A 23,956-nucleotide genomic window follows, 5' to 3' on the forward strand; every position below is an offset into this window, starting at 1 on the left:
ATCTTGATATTCAGTTTGTGGATTGAATCCCTCATAGAGTTTGTCAGTTATCTTTGTTAATATTCCCAACTAGTAAACGGCCCACAGGAGTATTGGCTGCTTTAGAACAGCAAAAAGTATATTATATTGAATGGCTTTATTTGTCTCATTACCATCTAAAAATGTTTTACCCTTTATTCAAGCCATGGCTGAAATTATAACCTTGGGGCGTACTCGAGCCTGTTGAAGAAATGGAACTGATTTAATAAATATTGTTCTTTCTATCTCAAAATCTGACTTTCACTTTTATTTTCAGAATAATTTATCTCTTCAGTGTGCTCTAACTGACTATGTAGGCTGTATTTCATATCATCTGCTCCTTGGAAATATATTCATTTATCTATTGATACCTATTCTGGAGGAATTTGGGCTACCCCTCAATGAGGGGAAACAGCTAATTATGTTATTTCTCATCTTTTTCCAGCCATTACAGCTTTGGGCAAGCCCTCTTCTTTAAAAACAGATAATGGGCCTGCCTATTCTTCACACGCTTTTTTGCAATTTTGTACAACCTGGAATATTGTTGTTACTCATGGTCTTCCCTATAATTCCACAGGTCAAGCTATTGTGGAACATGCTAATAGGTCCTTTAAGGACTGCCTTCACAAACAAATAAAAAAGGAGGGGTCTCGGGCCCCAAATTTGTCATGGGTAACACAACAGGTTACAAAAGTTTTATTTACTTTGAATCTATTGAATTTTTCAATTTCTAATTCGACCGCTTATCAGAGGCATTTTCAACAAAAAACAAGTTTGCCTCCTCCTCTGGTATATTATAGAGCATTACCAGACAAAACATGGTTAGGACCGGTCCCTTTAATTACTTGGGGACAGGGCTAGGCTGCTATGCTTACACCTACAGGACCTTTGTGGGTACCAGCATGTTGTGTTCGTCCAGCCAAGGATGTCGTGGCACCAACTCCTGAACCCTATCCCAGAGATGGCAAAGATGACTCTACAGACAGCGCGGCAACCAACCCGATCCCGTCGTGCCAGTCATCCAGTGACATGGGGAGATGTGAAGAATTTGACCACCAAAGCGCAGGCAGTGCTGCAGCAGCAACAAGTGGAACAAACATCTGAGAATTTGTGCGCTGCCATTTTTGTGGTTTTAACTGCCAATTCTGTAACCATATTGCATACTGCATTACTTCATTATTGGCTCAGATGTGGATGATCTAATATAAGCTCACCTAGAGAAGATGGCAACTTGAGAGGGGGGGTGAATAACTTCTATCCAATCAGAATACTGTTACTGTGCTACCCTTTGTCTGCTTGTGTAAAACTGTATAAAAATAAAGTTCTCTACGAAGTCTGGAGAGACATCTTGGAGACATCTTGAAACAGAGCAAAAGCCTGGACCTCTGATTTACAACATTAAGCCAAACTGTGAACCAGTTAAATAAATAGAGATAGAAGTGGCGGAAAACACTGTTGGGAAATAGCTATTATGAATCAGTTAAATATTAGACTTTAAAATAAAGTATTTTGGGAGTGACAAATTTTAGATGGAAATGTTGATTGACTTAGAAACAATTAAGAGAGGAGGAAAATATTCTTTGTCAAGATTATGGATACTAATTGTCATTTAAAAGAGGTACAATATAGACTCGATGTAATGGGTCTTAGAAATGAGGAATATATATGAAATATTGATTGTTAAAATGACAAAGATTTGGAATGATGTCTATTTGGAAATAATTGTTTAGAATTTAGGGTGACATAGTGGAATGTTCAAAATCTAAATGTTTAGAATAAGATTTCTTTTTCTTTTTTTCTTTTTTTTTTTAAAGAGGTAAATGGATAAAATTTGGAACAAAATTGGTTGAGGGAATGTGAGTAATTGTATTTACTTTATACCGGATCAAATCCTTGCTCTAAAAAGATGTATTTTATGTTTCATGTTTTAAAAAATAAAAAAAACTTTTCGGGGGAAAAAAAAGAAGTACTTTATCAAGGTGGAGGGCAAAAGACAAAGAGTCCTAAGCAAGACTCAACACATGCATGCTCATAACAATCAGTGATAAAAGATTACACAGCTGATCTTGTGACTGACTGTATGCAATGACTGAACCACAGTTTATAAACTCCAATGGCTAGCATTCACATGGAATAAAGCAGGGGTGTCTGACTTTGGCAAGTTTAAGACTTGTGGACTTCAACTCCCAGATGGTTGGCTGGGGAATTCTGGGAGTTGAAGTCTACAAATATTCAAGTTGCCAACGTTGGACACCGCTGCAATAAAACATTAAAATGCAGCATGTTGCATGAATTCAGTCAAAAGCACTAAACCCGATTCTGAGGCCTATACAAGCCTGGAGCGTTTGTAATGAGATTGTGCCAAACTTGCTCCTTAGACGGTCAAAAACAGAAATTGGACATTACAATTTTCTGAGTCTCCATTTCCTCACCAGTGTTTTTGAGATGCGGGTCTTTGTGGCCTCCTTGACTTGTGTCTGCCGGACATGGCCACTGCCTGATTTGCCTAAATGGCGAAGACTGAACCCAAGGTCTTCTTGGTAAGCATCTTCTTCAATCTAGAAAAGGCATGAGAAGAAGTGAAGTAAATAATGCATTTATGTCATTTCTATACCACCAAAGGACTCCTTTAATTTGACAGAAGCTGTACCCAAATGGAGCACATGGTTCAAGCTTAAATGGATGGCCCTTCAAATACCCAAACACCTGGACATATATAGCATTTTAGGTTAAAACCAGCACCTGGAATTGTACTCAAAAGCCTATTGGTAGTCAATGCCATGCTTACAGTACTGTTATATAGCATTGGTAGATCTCACCTATCAGCAGCACATGAATAACTGCATTTTATGCCAATGGCATACTCTGGATAGTCTTCAAAATATGTTGAAACATGTACAGATAATATTCAACTTATGACCATTCATTTAACAATCATTTGAAGTTATGATGGTGCTGAAAAAAATGACTTTTGTGTTGTGTTTTGTGTTCTCAATTCAAATGTGTATGTTCAGAAAGCAGCCCTGAACATTTTGAATGTGGCTTGGGCCTTGCACGGACAGAAGAAAGCAACCAAATTCTGGTAGTTACTTACAACAATAATGAATTTATATATTTCTTATGAACAAAACATTATATTTCCATATATAACTTGGCATTCCTCAGATGTGAAGAATGGGAACTCAAGACACTTGAAAGCAAGAGAGAGAGAAATGTGGCTGGGCAGAATCTCATACCTCTCCAAAGCTCATCCGGTTTGCTTGCTTCCAGATTTCTGTTAAGCCAAGGCGTTCTTTCATTTTACGATATCTGAAGCAAGCAAAAAGATTTTTTTAAAAAACCTGAAAATTGCACAGGAGAAAGTTTATTATATTATGACCCAAGCTAGCCTATGACCGTAATAAGGATCATTTGATTTAGATTATAACCTATGGCTTATATATAACATTCAAATGAGTTATGCACTGAGTATCAGAATCCCTGGGTATAGGTCCCTGACTTTGTGTACGCAATACTCTACTTCCCCCCCCCCCTTGAAAATACTTGGAAGCAATTCTTAGCTCTACCACAACAAAAATGCATGTCCTGGTCTATAAACAAAGTTTCTGTCTGTCTACAGGAGGAAAACAAATGGCATTGGGGAATTGGAGGCAATGCCTGGAGATTACAAGCAGGCAAGAGGACAGTCAACTGCCAGGACCACAAGCTACAATGAGCAGCACATCCTGGTGGGAATCCTGTGGGAGCTCAGTAGCAACTCAGAGAGGAACAACCACACTGAAGCAGTGCCTCATCCCAACTAGGGTAAGAACTTTTGGAAGAAGGTGAAGATTGTATGCCACTACATTCAAGGAAAACCAGATTAAGATGTTTTATAGATGGCATCTCCCACTGGCAAGGCTTGCCAAAATGTTTTCAAACATTTCACCAACATGTTGGAAATGTAAAAAGGCGTACGGAACATATCATTTATGGTGGACATGCCCATCCGCAAAAAGGTATTGGACCAAAATTAGAAAATGGTTGGAAGAGATCATTGAGCAACCCATAGAATGGAAACCGGAGATATACTTATTGGGAATATCCACCAGGAAATATACCAAAGAAATACAATACCTAATTTTACATATAATAACGGCAGCAAGGATATCATATGCACAAAATTGGAAAAATAATAATTTACCAACTGAGGAAGAACTGATAAGAAAAATTCTGGACTGTGCTGAGATGGACAAATTAATGAAGGAAATAAAAGAAAAGGAGGATACAGAATACTATGCAGTATGGAACAAATAGTATAATTGGCTGGAGATTAGAAATAGTAAATAAGAATGGGAAAATGTCACAAAATGGATGTTTGTAAAATAATATATAGTTATAATATTATGTGTGAAGGATTATATACAGAAATAAGGAATAAAGGGACTATAAAGACAAGTATAGTTAAAGAAGAGCAGGTTGAAAAATGTAAATAATAGAAGAATACCATTATGAAACTGTTGTAAAAAGGAAATATATGTTTTATGTTTGTGTTTGTCATGTTCTGTCTTCTAAAAAACAACAAAAAGATTTTTTTAAAAAAGATTGTATGCCACTTTACGGATACACATTTTTGCTTGAAGTAAGTATTAAAGGACTGAGTATTAATGACGTATTTATATGGCAACATCACCTTGCAAGTCCTACAAGGGTAGAAAGCGACAGTCTGTTGGGGATGGTGTGTGCTGCAATAAAGCACTGTGTACAGATTTGCTATGCTGTGGTGTGTCCAATCCTTGGAAAACAAAAGACCCTCACAGACAAATATGAATTTGATCTGATTCTCACTTTCTGGCATTTGACCTGACCCTTAGCTCTTCCAAAGCTTTTTGCCTGAATCCCCATACCTGTGGCCTCCCTGTTTCTTCCTCTGTCCATCCAGAGGGGCTGGCAGTGGCTTCAGTTGCTTCACTGGAGGTGGCTCCTGCCATTTATTAAACTTCCTCTCAATCTCTTCCTTCTGGTCATATCCAATATGGTTAACAGAAGGAAAACACGAAGTTACAGCAGGTGAAAGGAGCTCTTTTCAAGCTGGAGGTCATAGTAGTGGAAAGCTCTGGAGAGCAACATTGCATCAAAGTGGGAAAAGCAAGGATTCCAGCTTAGGCTGAAGAAAATTGGTTGCTATGTCTGTTGTTTGTAGAGTCCATGCATGCACTTGAGTAACACCGTGCCATAAATCTTAGGTTCAAGTTTTTTCTATGTTTCCTCTGTTATCCAAAGAGGTTGTATTCTGGGCACCATACTAAAAACCAGAATGACTATATCCCCATAGACTAAAGCTGATCTATTGGCCTTCTCAGCTTCTCCTCTTAGCCTAGCTGTATCTTTGTAAACTTTCCCTAAAGTAAAAATCAGTACCTTCAGTTTTAATCTCCCTCTCACAGTAGATCCATTCCCTAGGGCCTAGGCCAAACTGAAAACTCTCTTCTTCTCACAAAAGCAGGGAAGTGTAATAAATTACATTAGAATCTGGAAACTCAAGTTCAAAAATTACCTAGACTCTGACAAAAGCTAGTTAGCACCTCTCAATTTAATATATCTCAAGAGTTTTGGTGTAGAGTTAATCAGGATTGCAAAGTCAAGTCTGCTCTTCTTGGGGTTCCTTAAAAGAGGAACAGGAAGGTGTGCAGCCAGAAATACCCTTCTTCCTTGTCTTGACAATCCATTCTAAATCCTCTTTCATTTAGGGGAATTACCCATTTCCTTATTTAGCTTATATGGAGCCTCTACAATGTTTATAAACACAAAAGCAATAATTACTGTGGGCACCCAACTTTCTCCAAAAGGGTTAAATAGCTTTCTGAGGAAGGTTCATATCTTTGGCCCTTGCTGGATATCTTCGGTGAAACAAAGTCTTTTAAAATTTCACTTAGAGATGTCCCAGGAAGTCTGACTTATGTTTCTATCCCTGCTACTACCCTAGTACCCTAAAGCAGGGGTCCCCAATCCCTGGTCCGCCTAGTGCCAGGACGCACCCATTCAGAAACGGGCCACGGAAGTGGTGGGTAAGTGTGTGTGAAGCTGCATTTGTGAAAGCGGTGCACACAAAACTATCCCCTCCCCGCCCCCACCGCCTTCTCTTCCTCCGCCAGAAAGGTTGAAGACCACTGCCTTAGAGCCCTTAACCTGCATGCCTCACCTTCCCTTCAGGACTCTCATGGAAGCTGTCCACTCGAGCTGCAAGGGTGCATTTTGCTGCCACCAAACGTGCTGCTTTCCTCTGCAGATCCTACAAAGAAGGAATAAAAATCAATGCTAGAGCCTCATGCACGAACACATCAATCAGAAAAGGAGCTTTGGATTCTCACACCTACCAGAGACAATGACTGTACAATGTCACTGTGGTAGATGTAACAAGTGTGAGGCAATACAGAAGTGCCGGAAAAGCCTGAGAGGGTTTTCCTCTGGGCTCCCAGGAGCATGATTTTGCAAGCTGGCATCTTGGAAAGGTTGGTGAGGCCACCGGCACTGCCTTAAAGAAGAAACGGAGAGTGTTGTGGCCCGCCAGCGGACTGTGCGGATTGTTGCTGATCCCGACGACGAGGAGGCTGGTGTGGTGCTGTGCCAGCAGCCTGTGCAGCTGGCGCTCGAGTCGGACAGCGAGGAGGCTGAAGAAGATGTGGTGCCAGAGGCAGGGATTCAGTCAGGGCCTTCAGAACCTCCAGAGGCTCCTTTAAGTGAAGAGGATGAAGAGGAGGAGCCTCTTCTCAATGCACGGGCACGCAGAGCTGCCAAAAGGCAGGAGTGGTTCCTCAGGAGGAGGTCTCCTTGAGAGTAAGGCTTGGGGCTAATTGGCCACTCCCTTAGCCTATTTAAGAAAGAACACAGCTTGCAACAAGCTGCAGGAAACAACTTTAGTTCGCTAATCATCGCGTTCGGATTTCTCTGCAACCTTGCTTCTGGGCTTTCTGCCAACTCCAGTAAGACTCTGACTATCTTATCTGTGGAATTCTGGCAGGCTGTTAAGAACACTTATTAACAGCCAACATTTGCTAAAACTGTGTTATTTGAGTAAACTAAGTTTTGTTCAGAGTTTGTGTGTGCTGTACAAACTTCCATTTAGTTTGTGTGTGCTGTGTTCTTTGGGATCCGTAGCTGGGGCAGAACAGGAGAGTGAACATCACACAGCAGGATCAAACAGCCAAGAAGCTGCAACGCTTTTGTTCAGCCAATTTTTGGCAAGTCTTCTGTTCCCAGAGCATCTGGCTTCTAGCTCCACTGGGAACAGCAGTTAAATTCTAGCAAACAGGATTTCATACAGATCATTTATTTGGGTATCCTCAAAACATAGACTTACAATCATGGTGAGTTATGGTTAGTCCAGGTGAGATTCATCCTTATTTCATAATCTGTCCCATTTCCTAGTGTAAAATGACAGTAGATCTGTCCCTCTGTTCAGAAAGCATGCTTCTCTCCTCTGTGGCAATTCATAATGGCCGGGACTTTGTTCTACAACCCAGGCAGAGAGCCTCAGCAGCCAATCAGACACCCAGACATGGTCACGTCATGGACTACATTTCCCATAATGTAGTCTCTCTCTCTCTCTACATCTCCCACAATGCAGTCTCTTAAGGAGACAGCTCTTAATTCTTAAGGTAACTAATTCACTATCTGAAACAGCACACTCCCCACCTGGAATTATAAAATTCCACTACTATTTAACTGAGATAAACAAAGGCATAGCAGAAAACAATGCAATGTAACTATCTAATTGACTAAAGTAAACAAGGTTATATCGTCAAACAATGCAGACTGTGAGGTAGATACAATTCATGCAAAGCTTGAGGTTCAATCTTTGAGTTCTTTAAGTTCTATAAGTTCAGACTTCCTTTGTAGCAGTACCAGGTCGGTGATAGGTCTGGTGTAGATCTTCCTGGTAGATTTCAGCTGACCTGTGGGTAGCTGCTCCAGCTTCGCAATCTGAACTTCAACTCGGTGAACTAGTCCATCAGAACTGGGTAAAACTTGGTGCACAAGTCCCATGGGCCATGAGTTCCGATGCGTGTCCTTGTCCTTTAACAGGACAAGGTCTCCTTCCTCAAGGTTAGGTTCTTTAGTTTTCCACTTGTGGCGCTCCTGTAGAGTAGGCAAGTATTCTTGTTTCCAGCGCTTCCAGAAGGTGTTGGCCAGCAGTTGAACTTGTCTCCATTGTTGTGCATACATGTCCTTTGGGACGAAGCTCCCTGCTGGTGCTGGCCAGTCACCCGCCTTCTGGGTCAGTAAAGTGGCTGGGGTGAGGATAGTCGGATTCTTAGGATCCAAGTAAACCGGGCCCAAGGGTCTAGCGTTGATGATAGCTGCTACCTCTGCCATGAGGGTGGTGAGGACTTCATGGGTTAACGTGGGTGTCTTCATCAACATGGAGTCTAGAATTTTACGGGCTATTCCAATAATTTGCTCCCATACTCCTCCCATATGGGAGGCATGGGGAGGATTGAATGTCCATACAGAGTTTTTGGCTTTCAGGTAGTTGTCAATTGCCGAATCGAGGCGAGTGCCCTCACCGATCCGTAACTCCTTGCAGGGTCCTACAAAGTTAGTTCCATGGTCAGATCTAAACATCGCGACTGGGCCTCTGTGGGCTTGGAACCTTTGTAGAGCATTGATAAAGCTGGAGGTGTCCAAAGATTCGATTACTTGAATGTGAACAGCTCGAATACTAAGACACGTGAAGAGAGCGGCCCAATGTTTGCTGTTAGCTTGGCAGCCTCTGGTCCGCCGGGCAGACACTGAACAAGGGCCAAAGACATCCACACCCACGTTGAATGGCGGTCCTGTGCTGAAATGTTCAGGAGGTAGGTCGGCCATCCTCTGGTGTTGTGTCACACTTCGTTGCCTCTGACAATGCATGCATCTGTGCAGGACAGACACAATGGTCCTCTTGGCCCCCACAATCCAAAATCCAGCAGCCCTGACAGCTCCTTCTGTGAAGTGGCGGCCAGTTTCATGGTAGTGTAGGACTATCAGATTCGTCACATGTTCGTGAGCGGGGAGGATGATAGGGTGTTTTACACATTTGAGGCTAATTTTGTCTTGTCTAGACGCCCTCCAATTCGAAGTACGTTGTTGCTGTTGAGGAATGGGTTCAGTTTCAGCAATCGGCTAGATTTCAGCACAGGCTTCTCAGCTTTTAGACACTCCACCATTGTTGGGTATACTTCTCGCTGCACACTTTGTAGAATTACACTCTCTGCTACGAGCTGACAGTCTGAGAAGGTTATTCTCGACTCCGTCTGTCATCCAGACCGTGTCCACCAAGAAATCATCAGAAGCAGCATCCTTTAACAATCTTTTATTCAGGATAAGCAGCAGCACAGCAAGAAGAACAAAACGGGCCAGAACACACAGTTTAAGTCAGTGCTGCACGTAGCCGACGTGCAGCGCTATTTATATGTTTCCTCACTCCCAAACCACCATCTGGCAAACTAATTCAAAATTCCCCCCTCCCACACCAGCTGTTGAGTTCTGTGCTGCCCAGCGTCGCAGCTCTGATGTCATAGGACAGCGCCGGTAGGTTTCGGCTGCATCGCCCGATTCTCCAGCTGCTGCACAGAGCCGATGCTGCTGTACCAGGAGGTCAGATGAGGGCCCCATCTGGTCCAAAACACCCCAGCGTCCCGGAGATGGCGAGCCCTGGCCAGGGGTCGACAGGCGGCTCCCCTCTACCAGGGGTCCACCTGCGGGAGGAAGAGGAGAGGTATTAATTACTGTAGATACAGTCCCTGCAGGCTGTGGCTTGGTAGGATACCTGCGGTGGAACCTCCGTACCAGGCGTGTAGCATGCACGTCAGATTTTGCTACCCAGGAGGCTTGTGCTAAGGGATATCCTTTCCACCTTACTAAATACTGGAGTCTGCCCCGACGATATCTAGAATCTAATATCTTATCTATTTCGTATTGGTTCGTATGTATAGGGCCTGGTGGATTGGACGCATCGGTGGGTCTATCTACTACCGGTTTCAACAGACTACTGTGAAACACAGGATGTATTCTACCCAAAAGCGAGGGTAATTTGAGGACTACTGTTACAGGGTTGATTACTCGGGTAATCGGGAAAGGCCCTAGGTATTTTGGACCCAGCTTCCTACTCGGCAACCTAAGCTTTAGATATTTGATTGACAGGTATACTTTATCTCCTACTTGAAATGGCTTTGGGTCTGCCCTTCTTTTATCTATGTAGGTCTTATATTCGTCTGCCGCTTTTTGTAATGCTATCTTAACGTTTGGCCATATGTGGCGGATTTTCTTTGCCCAACTACCAGGGCTGGTTGATGGAGGCTCTACCTCCGGTATGATTGGGAAGTCTCGACCATATACGACCTGAAAGGGGGAAAGGCCTGTGCTACGATGAATGACGTTATTATAAGCTACTTATGCGAATGGGATCAGCCTGGACCAATCAGATTGCTGGTAAGAAACATAGCAAGGAAGGTATCGCTCAACTGCAGCATTAGCTCACTCTGCTGCTCTATTGGTACTGGGGTGAAACGCAGAGCTTAACCCTTGGGTGGACCCTATACGTTGTATGAAGCACTTCCAAAATTTAGCAGTGAATTGGACTCCGCGATCCGAAATAATCCGCTTAGGAACTCCATGAAGGCGATAGATGTGTTGGAGAAACATGTCAGTTAGACGTCGTGCAGATGGTAATCCCTTACAGGACACGAAATGAGCTTGCTTCGAGAACAAGTCCACCACCGTCCAGATCACATTGTATCCATCGCCAGGGGGAAGATCAACTATAAAGTCCATAGCGATCTCTTCCCACAGCTTACTGGGATCAGCTACCGTCTGTAACAGTCCAATTCGTTTTCCTGACCATGGTCTAGCCGCCGCACAATTTGAACATCCTCTTACATATTTCTCGATCTGGCCGCGCATCTGCAGCCACCAAAATTGTCGCCTGACAAGATGAAGTGTTTTTAAATAGCCGAAATGTCCTGCCGGTTTTGAATCATGACAACGGCGTAGAACATACGTTCTCAGCGACTCTAGAACGTACACTTTATCGCCTTTCCACGCTAACCCCTCCCGAATGGTAAGTAAGGCTCGGTTCTGTGTCAACCATTGATCATTGTTCAGTGCGGCCTTGAGTTCAGTTACAAAGGACCCCTCTGAACGAAGCACGGTTGACATATCATGTGACCCCTGACTGGGCGGTATAAGAGCTTCTACGACCTCCTCCCATCTGCTATGGTATTGTGGCATTCGAGACAAGGCATCTGCAAGGAAATTTTTCCCAGCCGGTACGTACTTCAAGCGGAAGGAGAACCTATGGAAGTATTGCGACCATCGCACTTGTTTAGGGGACAACCGTCTCGGTGTTTGTAGGGCCTCCAGGTTCTTATGATCCGTCCAGACCTCAAACGGATGCGCTGCCCCCTCAAGAAGATGACGCCATGTCATCAACACCCATTTCACAGCGAAGGCCTCTTTCTCCCATATAGCCCATCCTCGTTCGGTGGGACTTAATTTGAGGGAGGTGTATGCACACGGTCGCAGACGACCCTGCCTGTCCTTCTGTAAAAGAACAGCCGCTACAGCTACGTCACTGGCGTCTACCTGAACGATGAACGCTAGTGTTGGATCAGGATGTTTAAGGACTGGTTCTTTAGTGAACAGGTATTTCAATTGTTCGAATGCTGTTTGACATGCTGTGGTCCAATGTAACAACTGGCTGGGCTTTGGTTTGGAGGTGTGCGGCTTGGTACGCAATAAGTCTGTTAGAGGCAACGCTATCGTAGCAAATGCAGGGATAAATTGTCGATAAAAATTGGCAAAACCAAGGAAACTCTGGAGCTGCCTTCTAGTCCCTGGGGCTTGCCAGTCCACGATTGCCTGGACCTTTCGTGGGTCCATTTCCACACCGTCCGCCGATATTCGGTAACCCAGGTAGTCTATTCTTGTTTTGTGGAACTCACATTTCGACAATTTCACAAACAGTTTGGCCGCCAACAACTTTCATAACACCTGATGCACCAACTTGACATGTTCTTCCATGGTTTGGGTATATATTAAGATATTGTCCAGGTACACCAGAACACCCCTGTACAAATGTTCATGCAGCACCTCGTTGATGAGCTGCATAAAAACTGCAGGAGCGCCCTGGAGACTGAACGGCATGACTTGAAACTGGTAACTGCCGAGGGGACAGTTGAAAGAGGTTTTCCACTCGTCCCCTGGCTTGATACGAACCCGATAATATGCCTCTCGCAGATCCAATTTCGTGAAAATACGCCCAGTCGCCAACATGGCTAAGAGGTCCTTCATCAAGGGGAGCGGGTACAAATGCTCCACACAAACTTCATTTAAGTCACGGAAATCGACACATAAGCGTAACCCCCTGTCCTTCTTCTCCCTGAAAAGGACAGGGGCTGCCATACATGATCTACTGGGTTTAATGAACCCCCTAGCCAAGTTCTTATCGATGTATCGCCGTAGCTCTGCTATTTCCTTCTGGGTCATAGAGTACATCCTTGGTTTTGGTAGTGTGGCCCCAGGCACCAATTCTATAGCACAGTCCATAGGCCGATGGGGAGGCAAAACCTCACACTCCTCTTCGCTAAATACGAGTGCAAGATCCTCATAAACACTAGGGAAGTCTCTTTCCATAGGGGGTGCCGTCGTAGCACAGCCCAGCCCTTTATGCCCCTCCGTAGAGGACGCACGGGGGTCCCTAGCCACGTCTAGCTGTGCTGGATCGACAGCCAGCCGCAGTTTCCGATACCCCCCCTTCCCACCAGATGGTGGGTTGCCACTTATCTAGCCAAGCTAATCCCAATATTATTGGTTCTAGCATCTTTTCAATGACTATAAAGCGGATCACCTCCCAGTGGTCTCCTATCTCCAGGTGTACCTTCTCTGTCACATGGGTAGCCGGTGCCCCCCCCAACAACGATCCATCCATCTGTTCAAATGTTATGGGAGCTTTTAGCCGTCTCACCCGCAACCCCAAGTCATCCACCACTGCTTGACGGATAAGGCACCGGGTACACCCTGAATCCACTAGGGCCCCATAACGAGTCCCGGAAATGGCTCGAGGGGTCCTTATCATCACCAGTATCACAAAAGGGCAAATGGGATCGCTCACCATTGGGTCTTCCAGGTCCTCATCGTCACTGTCCCCGTCCACCACAGGAAACTTCCCCACTGCTGGGATTGTTGCAGGACCCCTGGTCTGAGACTCCGTAGCTGTCTTGGGGCCCTGGGCCGCCCGGGATTTCTCGGGTGGCTGTCGTGTTCACCCTCTTGATGCTGTTCCGGTGATCGACCTCTGGGGTTGTGGCCGAGGTGTTGGCGACGGGCACTCCGCTGCTCGGTGGCCCACCAGGTTACACCGGAAACATCGGAATCCGGGTCGCTGGGACCTCTCCGGTGGTTCCGAGAACACAGCCGGTCTAGGTTCTTTTATGCCTTGGGGTTTTTCTGTCGCTCTGTCCATCTGGCCTTTCTTCTGGCTTGCACAACTCTCAGGTCAAGCTCGGAACTCCCGGAGGCCAAGATCCAGTTCTATAGCAGCCTTAAACCATACTGCCAAACGTGGTGCCAGACCCCGGTACACACAGGCTTGTCGTAGTTCTCGGTCCAAGCCCATGCGGAATTGTTGGACCAACATCCGTTCTGGCCAGCCCACCAAGCGACTTGTGATCTTCCTGAAGTCTCTTACATAGTCTTTAGCGGGAGCACCCCTCTGTTTAAGGGCAACCAGGTCACCCTCTGCTACTTGCACGCTGGACTCATTCTCAAAGGTAGACCAGAGGGCCTCCAGGAATCTTCCAACATCGACCAGCTCCCTAGCGTGGTTACTGTGCAGGCTAGCCACCCAATCAGCAGCGTCCCCAGTCAAGACCGCCGTTATGGCCACGACCATGGCCCATTGGGAAGGGTACCAGCGTCCATACTGGTCCAGATGACTTATTACCTGGCTGAGAAATAAAGCCACCCGATCTGGACTCCCATCGAAAGTGGCCTGCAAAGCAGGAGGGCCCCAAGTGGGTGGTACCCACATGCCTGGAGCTGGAGCCCACATCTGCGGCGGGTCAGGTGGCCTTCTTGCCTCCACACCCCTTCGGTCAACGTGAGCCTGGCCTGCTGTTGGTCTTTGGAGGCCTCTCGCAGGGGCCCTCTCTTGTGCCCGGGGTTGCTGCTCTGGTTGGTGCTCCTGGCGCCGCATAAATCCCTTGCCCGGAGAGGACTCCTGGTCCCATGCAGCCGTGCGGTCCTCTAATTGGGTTGGGGCCTGCTCTTTCCGCAGCTTCGGGCTGGCAAGGCAGAAACGACCCCCTGAACTAAACGTCCCAGTGTCCTGCCAGGATGGCGCTTGCCCAGGTTCCAAACCAGTGGCCCACGGTTGCCATGAAGGGGCATCACGGAAGCTCGCCTCCCCAAAGAGGTCCCGGAGGGTATCCATAGCGCTGGGCCTGGTGTCATAACCCCATTCCCCCTCTTCTTCCTCTATCCACCATCTCTCCCTCCAGCCCTGGAAAGCTGGACCCAAAAGAGGGGGGGGGGTTGGCAGTTTGAGTCCAGCGAGAGCAGAGCTGTGTCACCAGTCCCCTGTGGCTGTTTGTACAGGACGGCCTCTCTGCGGCTGGGCATCGTTCTGCTCTTGGCATTCCTCCTCCGGGGTCTGTCGTACCTTGGGCTTCACCACCGGCTGCTCAATAGGCTCCCCCTGGACCTCCTCCTCTACGAGCGTCTCGCCCCCAGCTGCCTCGGCTAACAGCTCCGTTTCCACCTCCTCTGGCATCGACCCTTCCTCCATCCTCATGCCTCAGAAGCAGGCAAGAGCAGCAAACCTGGGAATGGAATAAGAGGCAGCGCTGACTTTATCTTGGCTCCGTCTGTCATCCAGACCGTGTCCACCAAGAAATCATCAGAAGCAGCGTCCTTTAACAATCTTTTATTCAAGATAAGCAGCAGCACAGCAAGAAGAACAAAACGGGCCAGAACACACAGTTTAAGTCAGCGCTGCATGCAGCCGCCATGCAGCGCTATTTATATGTTTCCTCGCTCCCAAACCACCATCCGGCAAACTAATTCAAAATTCCCCCCTTCCACACCAGCTGTTGAGTTCTGTGCTGCCCAGCGTCACAGCTCTGACATCATAGGACAGCGCCAGTAGGTTTCGGCTGCATCGCCCGATTCTCCAGCTGCTGCAATGCCCGATTCTCTAGCTGCTGCACAGAGCCGATGCCGCTGTGCCGGGAGGTCAGGTGAGCGCCCCGTCTGGTCCCAAACACCACAGCGTCCCGGCGATGGCGAGCCCTGGCCAGGGCTCGACAGTTATATTATGATACAGTATACGTACGAGTGTTGTTGCTCCCCGTACCAGAGACTTCCATCTGGAGAAATGTTCGAAATGAGCTGATTCTAGGGGACGTCTAGGGGGCCATTTTGTTTGATTGTTGACTATTGTCAACAAGCAGGTGGCCTTGACTTCCTTGACTTGCTTGGGAGGTTTGCTGAGCTCTTGAGGTCGAACGTCCGCATCTTGATCTGGGTCTAGGAGCTCATGTTGTTCTGGTTCTTGTGACACCGAGCTGCCTGGACGGGCCAAGAACTCAGGACCTTTTAGCCAGATCGATGCTGTCAACTGGGACACATGGAAGGGCCATGTGGGTTGGTCTTCTGGGTTCAGGTCTGTTGGCACATAACGCCACTGCTCTGGACTTGAAGATTATCTTATCGGACTTCCAGTTTGCTTCTCGTCGCTGCCAGACGGTCCCTCGGGACCGCCAGCCCCATCGCCTGTAAAGAGCCGCCTTTACAACGGAAAGGCGGCTCGAAAAACTCCATTTCCATGAGGAAATGTGAGATAGAGCAGGTGAGTGTAGGTAGAGCTTTCCGCGAAGCCCCCAGAGTTTTTTTTTACTTCTGGGGGCGAAGCGGATGAGGCTCCTGTAAGGATCGCCTCTCCTTCCAACTTAAGAAAGTACGAACTCTTGAAACGTAGTTGTTCAAAAGGATTCTTTTATTAAGCAGAAGTGAAAACCATCCAGTTAAAGCACAATCTGAATGCCCTTAGGCAAAGCAGTAGGATTAAAGTGGTAGAGACCCCTCCCTTTAGGTCAGAATGCGGATTTCAGCCAATACACAAGTGTGAAGATGTTTTCTTTACTATTTCCTTTGAGAACCCAAACACACATGCATTCCCACCACTTCCCTTTAAAGTGAGACAACCCACATGGCTATCATATAAATTCCTGCAGGTAAAGGGAATCTCAGGCTTCCTTGGCGCCAGGATATAGGTTGTAAAATATCTGATGACACAGGCCATCCAAGTCCCCCCTTCCTTCACTTGAATGGCAGTATCACTTTTAGGGATCTGACATGCTACCCTCCTTAGAAAACAAAAGGGTCCACCTGTAAAAAAAAACAAAAACAAATATACACAAGATTTCAAGATTTCATGATAGTAGATCAACAAGGTTTGTTAGGGTATTGGGAGTGAAATTTTCTCAGTAAGATTGGAGCCCTAACGTGGTGTTTAGCGACCCATTCATTGTGTGCTGATGGTAAATGTTTCCAAGCAACTAAGTATTGGACTTTCCCTCTGTGGATCCTAGAATCAAGGATTTCCTTGATTTCAAAGTGTTGTTCACCTTCAATCATGATGGGAACAGATGGTGTAGATGCAGGTGGTCTGAGGGATGAGGTTACTTCTCGTTTGAGTAAACTGATATGGAATACTGGGTGGATCTGCCTGAGTGTCTTTGGAAGAAGTAGTTCAACTGCTACTGGATTTATGATTCTAGTGATGGGGAAAGGTCCAACAAACTTTGGCCCTAGTTTCTTTGATGGTTGTAATGATTTCAAGAATTTTGTAGATAAGTATACTCTGTCTCCAATATGAAAAGGTTTGGGTTCCATCCTTTTCTTGTCAGCTTGAATCTTAAAAGCTTCTCTAGCTTCCTGTAAGGCTAATCTAACCACTGGCCACGTGTTTCGCAAATTATCCATCCACTCCTTAAGTGAGGGGATGGTGGGTTCTTCTGTGGGTAGTTCAGGCATGGGGCTGAAATCCTGGCCTGTTGCTACTCTAAAAGGGGTAAAACCAGTGCTTGAATGTACAGCATTATTAAACGCAACTTCAGCAAAAGGCAAAAGTTCGGTCCAGTTATCCTGTTGAAAATTAATGAAACATCTTAAATATTGTTCTAGTACCGAGTTCAAAATTTCAGAATTGCCATTAGTACACGGATGAAAAGAGGTGCTCAACCCCTGGCCAGTACCAAGTAAGCCCAAAGACGCCCTCCAGAAGTTGGAGGTGAATTGAGCCCCTCTGTCGGATATGATCCTTTGTGGAGCACCATGAAGTCGATAAATGTGTATTAGGAATAATTTGGCTAAACTTTTAGCAGTTGGGATCTTTTGGCAGGGTATAAAATGTGCCTGTTTTGAAAATAGGTCTGTCACAACCCAAATAACAGTATTTCCCTCACTGTTTGGCAATTCCACGATGAAATCCATAGCAATCTCTCTCCAAGGCGCTGCAGGTTCAGCTACCTTCTGCAATAGACCTGGGGATTTCCCCTGGAGTCTTTTTGCTGCTGCACAAATGGGGCAGCTAGCTACATAGCTTTCTATGTCCTTTTTTAGTGATGGCCACCAAAATTGTCTTTTAATCAGGTGTAAAGTTTTCACAAACCCAAAATGTCCAGCTAATTTGGAGTCATGGCACCGTACCATTAAGCATAGTCTTTGGCTTGCAGGGACATACAACTTCCCCCCCACCCAAGCCAAGTCTTCTTTCATCAGACAGCTGGATTTGTTGTTCAAAAACCATTCATCAGTGGCCAATGCTTGTTTAAAATTTTGGGTGATGTCATTGTCTGTCACTGTTTCTTGTTTTTTCTGGGATCTGGTGACTACTTTAGCGGCTAGTTGACTGTTTTGTACTATAGGTTTGATTACGTCTGACCTTGCACGAATGTATTGCGGTTTTCTGGATAGCGCATCCGCCAGAAAGTTTTTCCCCCCCGGGAGGTATTTTAGAGTAAAATCAAACCGTTTAAAGTACTGAGCCCATCGTACTTGTTTTGGGGAGAGTTTCCTTGGGGTCTTTAGGGCTTCTAGATTTTTATGATCAGTCCAGACTTCAAAAGGGGTCTTACTGCCTTCTAGGAAGTGCCGCCAGGTTAACAATGCCCAACGAACTGCATATGCCTCTTTCTCCCAAATAGCCCACCTTTGCTCAGTCTCATTCAACTTTTTGGATGTGTAAGTGCAGGGTTGTAGTTGGTCTTGCTCATTCTTCTGAAGCAGGACCGCTCCTATTGCCACATCGCTGGCATCTGCTTGTATGACAAATGGTTTCTCCGTGTCCGGGTGTTTTAGAATTGGTTCTGCTGAGAACAGCCGTTTAAGTTTTTCAAATGCTGCCTGGCATTCCATAGTCCAGTTCAATGGTTGCTTTGGTTTAGGGTTGTCCTCCCCCTTTGTTTTTAAGAGCTTGGTGATGGGGAGAGCAATCTGAGCGAATGCAGGGATAAACTGGCGGTAAAAGTTAGCAAACCCCAGGAAGCTCTGTAACTGTTTACGTGTGCGTGGAGGGTCCCAATCAAGTACAGCCTGCACTTTTAGAGGATCCATCTCAACCCCCTGGTGTGAAATGCGGTATCCCAAATAGTCAATTTTCTCTTGATGGAATTCACATTTGGAAAGTTTGGCATAAAGTTTGGCAGCACGGAGTTTGTTTAAAACTGCCCTGACTAGTTTTACATGTTCTGCTTTGGTCTCGGTATAGATTAAAATGTCGTCCAAATAGACCAGAACCCCCTTATATAAATGCTGATGCAGCACTTCATTTATTAACTGCATAAACACTGCAGGGGCTCCTTGTAACCCAAAGGGGAGCACCTTGAATTGGTAGCAGCCGAGGGGGGTGTTAAATGCCGTTTTCCACTCATCCCCTTCCTTAATTCTGACACGGTAGTAAGCCTCCCTTAAGTCCAGCTTTGAAAAATTTTTCCCTTTAGCGAGGTGTGCTAACATATCTTTCATAAGGGGGAGAGGATACACGTTCTGCACACTGATAGTATTAATGTTCCGGTAGTCAACGCATAAGCGTTTTGAACCATCTTTTTTCTCTCTAAACAACACTGGGGCTGCAATTTTTGGTCGGGCTGGCTCGATGAAACCCCTTGCTAGGTTTTTCTCAATGAATGTTCTCAGCTCTTCCAACTCCCTCGGTGACATGCTGTACATCTTGGGTTTAGGGAGTTTCGCGCCGGGTAAGATTTCTATTGCACAGTCAGTGGCATGGTGGGGGGGGGAGCTCATCTGAGGCTTTTTCGCTAAAAACCTCAGCTAAATCCTTGTATTCTATGGGTATGTCCTCAGTTGGTGTGGCATGACCAGGCATGGCTGTTTCTCGATTCTCTGCCCCCTCAAGTCCTTTATGTGGATACTCAGCGAAAGTCACCTTCCTCTGAAATTTTATGATGCCTTGTTTCCAATTGATTTGTGGGTTCCATCTTTTTAGCCACGCAAGGCCCAGAACCAATGGCCATTCCATGCCAGGTGCCACTATAAAGGTAAGCCTTTCCTTGTGGCTTCCAATGCCTATATGTAGAGGCACGGTGGCCAGAGAAGCTGGCTCCCCTCCTGCTATTGACCCATCTAGTTGGCAGAAAGCAATGGGGGTTTTCAGCTTTCTTACGTTAATCCCTAACTTCCCTACTAAGGTTGGGCTGATCAAACAACAGGTGCACCCCGAATCCACTAGGGTGGGGATACTTATCTCCCTGTCCTGGTTTGGGATAAATAGTCTTAAGGGGAGGGTAAGCGGTTTAATTGGTTTGCTTACCAGTGGCTCATCATCTGGATCGCTTCCGAACGAGTGTGATTCCTCCTGTTCAGATGCCAGGGTTTCTTCCCCAAAGAGGGGAGAGGATGGGACTTCTATGGTCTCCCTGCTCCTCAGGGCAGTCTCCTTCCCACGCCGACCCGGTTTTCCAGGACCCTCCCCCGGTGGGTGGTTCCGGGCGGGTGTTTGCGAACGGCACTCTGCAGCTCGGTGCCCTTCTTTTCCACACTTGAAACAGGCTGAAGATCTCGGGGAGAATGCGGTTTGTGGTTTGTGGGGCTCTTGCTTCCATTGGGGTGAGGATTTCTTCCATGCTCGCCCCGCTCGATACTGGTTTCTGGCCATATCGATCTCAGCTTCTTCGGCGGTGACATACCATTCATGTAGGTCATTCGGTGCCCCTCGGGCCACGCAGGCATTGTATAGATTATCACTCAGTCCATCCTTGAAACAGCTCACCAAAATATCTTCCGGCCAGTGCACACGACACGCGAGGTCCCGGAATTCTTCAGTATACTCTGCTACTGGCCGTCGCCCCTGCCTCACCACCTTAATGCGGTCACGTGCTTTGCGATCTGCCAGTGGGTCCTCGAACCGACATCGCAGGGCCAACATGAAATGGTCGAAATTCCGCAGTTCTGATGCGTTGGCATTATGTAGGGTCACCATCCATCTGGCTGCGGCACCCTCTAGGGCTAGGGTCACAACTCGCACTCGGGAGCCTTGGGTTTGGAAATCACGCCCATACTCTTGCATGTAGGTGAGCACATGTGCCACAAAGAATCCTAATTGTTGCGGATTCCCATCAAACTTCACCCCAAGAGGGGGAGTTTCTCTTTCCAGCTGAGGAGCCCGGGGTTGGTTGGGAATGGGCGCCTGTGTGCGTGCTGCCTGGGGGGGAGGGTTTGCTGGGTCTCCTCCCGTAGCTGCTGCACCATCTGCTCGATAGGCGGCCTCCAGGAGGGGGGTGCCTCCCCTGGCATCATCCATGACTGCTGCCCTTTCAGTGCTCTTTGGTTGTTGTCCTGGCTCCCTTCGGATGTTAAGATTTTCCAAAGTCTCCATCACCAATTGGGTTACATGCCTCTTCAGATAGTCCTCCCTCAGGGGTGCTTCGGTCAGCCCCCCCGGTCAGTAAGGGCTTCTAGTTCCAGTTTCCACCCCGGTTTTCGGTTGCCACGGTTGAGGGTGACTCCTCTGGTTCTCTCATCCCAGCCATCTTTCTTCCCAATGCCAATTGACCAGCGGGGCTTTTCAGGATTCTCCAGGGTTACCTCATCCTCTCCGATGGGTCGCACGAGGCAGGCATCCGACTGGGTGGCAGTTGCTGTCTCTCCCCAGCAATCGGTTTCTCCCAGCTCTCTGCTTTGTTCAGACATGGTTTGCAAGGTCCCCTCAGTAGAGCAAAGATTGCTTCTCTGGGTTGACCGTTTTGCAGATTGTGCTTTCTGTAAGGATCGCCTCTCCTTCCAACTTAAGAAAGTACGAACTCTTGAAACGTAGTTGTTCAAAAGGATTCTTTTATTAAGCAGAAGTGAAAACCATCCAGTTAAAGCACAATCTGAATGCCCTTAGGCAAAGCAATAGGATTAAAGTGGTAGAGACCCCTCCCTTTAGGTCAGAATGCGGATTTCAGCCAATACACAAGTGTGAAGATGTTTTCTTTACTATTTCCTTTGAGAACCCGAACACACATGCATTCCCACCACTTCCCTTTAAAGTGAGACAACCCACATGGCTATCATATAAATTCCTGCAGGTAAAGGGAATCTCAGGCTTCCTTGGCGCCAGGATATAGGTTGTAAAATATCTGATGACACAGGCCATCCAAGTCCCCCCTTCCTTCACTTGAATGGCAGTATCACTTTTAGGGCTCGCCGCTGCTCCGGGCGTTGGGAGACCTCTGCTTTTTTGCAGAGCAAGGTGATGAGAACAAGCCTTTCAAGAAAACTAACAGACTAAGTAAAGAGGATGAGATCTGGACCTGTGACCCTAAATCGCAAGTATTTTTACTTATTTTGTAAAAGATATTGAAGAAAGTAAAAAAGAACTTTTAAAATGGCGACTGCCGAAGTTTGAGCAGGGAAAGCCGAAAGGGAAAGTCCTTCCATTTCTTATTAAGCTACAAAGTAGCGGAATAAATATTCTTGGCTACAATTGAAGAAAAAGCTCCACTTTTGTGTTTTCTCTTTCCTGGAGATTTGATATTGATCTTGTTTGGAAAGAAGCTTTTTTTTCTCTTTCTTTGCTTCTTTTTTCTTTCTTAAAAGAGTTTGTCTGTGTGGAAATATGGCGTTTAGACTTACAAAGCCGGACAAACAAGCAGTGGGGGGGGACTCCCCCATTTACAAACTATATGAACAAGTTCTAAACCTACAGACTCAGAAAACTGATTTTAATATAATTGAATTTCTCTTGGAGGAGATTGTAAGAAGGGATGAGATTGTGAATCAGAACTTTGAAAAATTTAAGCAGGAAATTAAAGAATTGGTGCAATTAAAGTTTGATACTTTGCAACGAAAGATTGCAAAAGTGACTAATGGTTTTTCAGAAATTATTATGAAGTTGGATACAAATATTAATTTATTAGAGTCTAAAATGGAGGAAATTGAGGATAATTTGGATAATAAAATACAAAGAATTGAAAATGATTTGATAAACACTCAAGACAATAGCTTAGAAGAAAAACCTAAAATGGAAGTTGATCAAAAGACTTGTAATGCAGAAAATATAAAACAACGGATTAAAAAAGAAGTTTTAATGATGCAATATAATCTCACAGAATATGCGATTAGACTGAGAGGATTACAGGAAAACAACAGAGATGACTTAAGGAAAATATCTTCTGAAATTCTGGCTGGGATCTTAAAGGTTCATCCTGAGGAAGTATTTTGTAGGATTGACAGAGTTTATAGAATAAACTCCTGGATTGCAAAGCAAAGGCAACTGCCAAGAGATGTGGTGATTTATTTTACAGACAAAGAAATAAGAAATAATATTGTGCAAAAATCTTTTAATTCTACTCTGCATTTGTTTGGAAGAAAGATTTGGATATACAAAGAGCTACCACCTAAGATGTTATTGGAAAGAAAGAAATTTGGTTTTCTGGTGACTGAGCTTAAAAAACGAAATATTCTATTTAGGTGGGATGCTCCAGTTGGTATAATATTGAGATATCAAGGAGCAAGATACCAATTAAATACTGTTGAAAAAGCGGAAGAATTTTACCAAAATTTTTTGAAAATGAGCTCAACATCTTTATGCACAACACAAGATAAGCAGAAGGAGTTGGAAATAAAGGAAAAATATCGAGCTACAGAGGCCTCTGTAGATGAATCGCCTTTGGATTCTTTAGATACCTCAACTGGATTATCCATAAATAAAAGAGATGTGGCATCGGATTCTAACGTGATGATTCATCAAGTCACAGACAAGCATGGAAATCAATTAGTTGATACACAACTTATAGAAAAGAAATATGAGTCACAAAAGCAAAACCAACAAGATCAAGTTATAAATCAGAATGAAAACCGATCAGTCGATATACAACTCGTAGAAAGGAGATTAGGATGGAGATCAAACCCACAACAAGTCAAGAAAAAAAGAAATAGATCTTGCAAAAACAAAAATTTCTAAATTAGGCAACAGTGAAGCCAGTTATTTAAAAGATGACTGAATACATGAAAAGATAGTTGAGGTGAAGTATTGGTTAATATTATCCTGAGGAGAGTGACAGACCTCTGCAATGCTGTAATTTTGGGATGTGAAAAGGGCCTTAAATTGTTGGATTGGAATTATCTATTTTGGACTTTTTTTGATAAATATATCATGTTTATGCTGAGCTACATGGCAAGAGAGCTATGCTGGGGCATGCAGAAGATCTGGTTGTTACCCCATTATGATGGTGGGAATTAATAATCCTGAAGAAATCCACTATTACAGATATTATATGGAATACAATTATAATGTCACTCGGGTGGTTGTTTTCTTTTTTTATATACATGAAGATATTTATTATTGATGGGGGCAGATGATAACTGAGGACTTGGAACATTCTGTTGCAATCAGGATGTTATGTTACCCTAA

General features: G+C 45.3%; 1 protein-coding gene across 1 annotated transcript in view; it reads right to left on the reverse strand.

Moving 5' to 3' along the window:
• Positions 1–522: 522 nt before the first annotated feature.
• The window catches only part of PRPF31 (pre-mRNA processing factor 31), a 63,992-nt gene continuing 40,558 nt past the window's right edge, over positions 523–23,956 (reverse strand). The window contains exons 4-9 of the mRNA XM_070944781.1: positions 6,375–6,532; positions 6,200–6,289; positions 4,905–5,032; positions 3,255–3,327; positions 2,451–2,576; positions 523–639 (exon numbers count right to left, since the gene is read on the reverse strand). Of these exons, the coding sequence (XP_070800882.1) occupies positions 523–639; positions 2,451–2,576; positions 3,255–3,327; positions 4,905–5,032; positions 6,200–6,289; positions 6,375–6,532 (692 nt within the window). The remainder of the gene's footprint in view (positions 640–2,450; positions 2,577–3,254; positions 3,328–4,904; positions 5,033–6,199; positions 6,290–6,374; positions 6,533–23,956) is intronic.

This window comes from Pituophis catenifer, unplaced genomic scaffold (genome assembly GCF_029215685.1).
Source record: "Pituophis catenifer annectens isolate HBS135680 unplaced genomic scaffold, rPitCat1.0.hap2 SCAF_5, whole genome shotgun sequence".
Classification (NCBI taxonomy): domain Eukaryota; kingdom Metazoa; phylum Chordata; class Lepidosauria; order Squamata; family Colubridae; genus Pituophis; species Pituophis catenifer.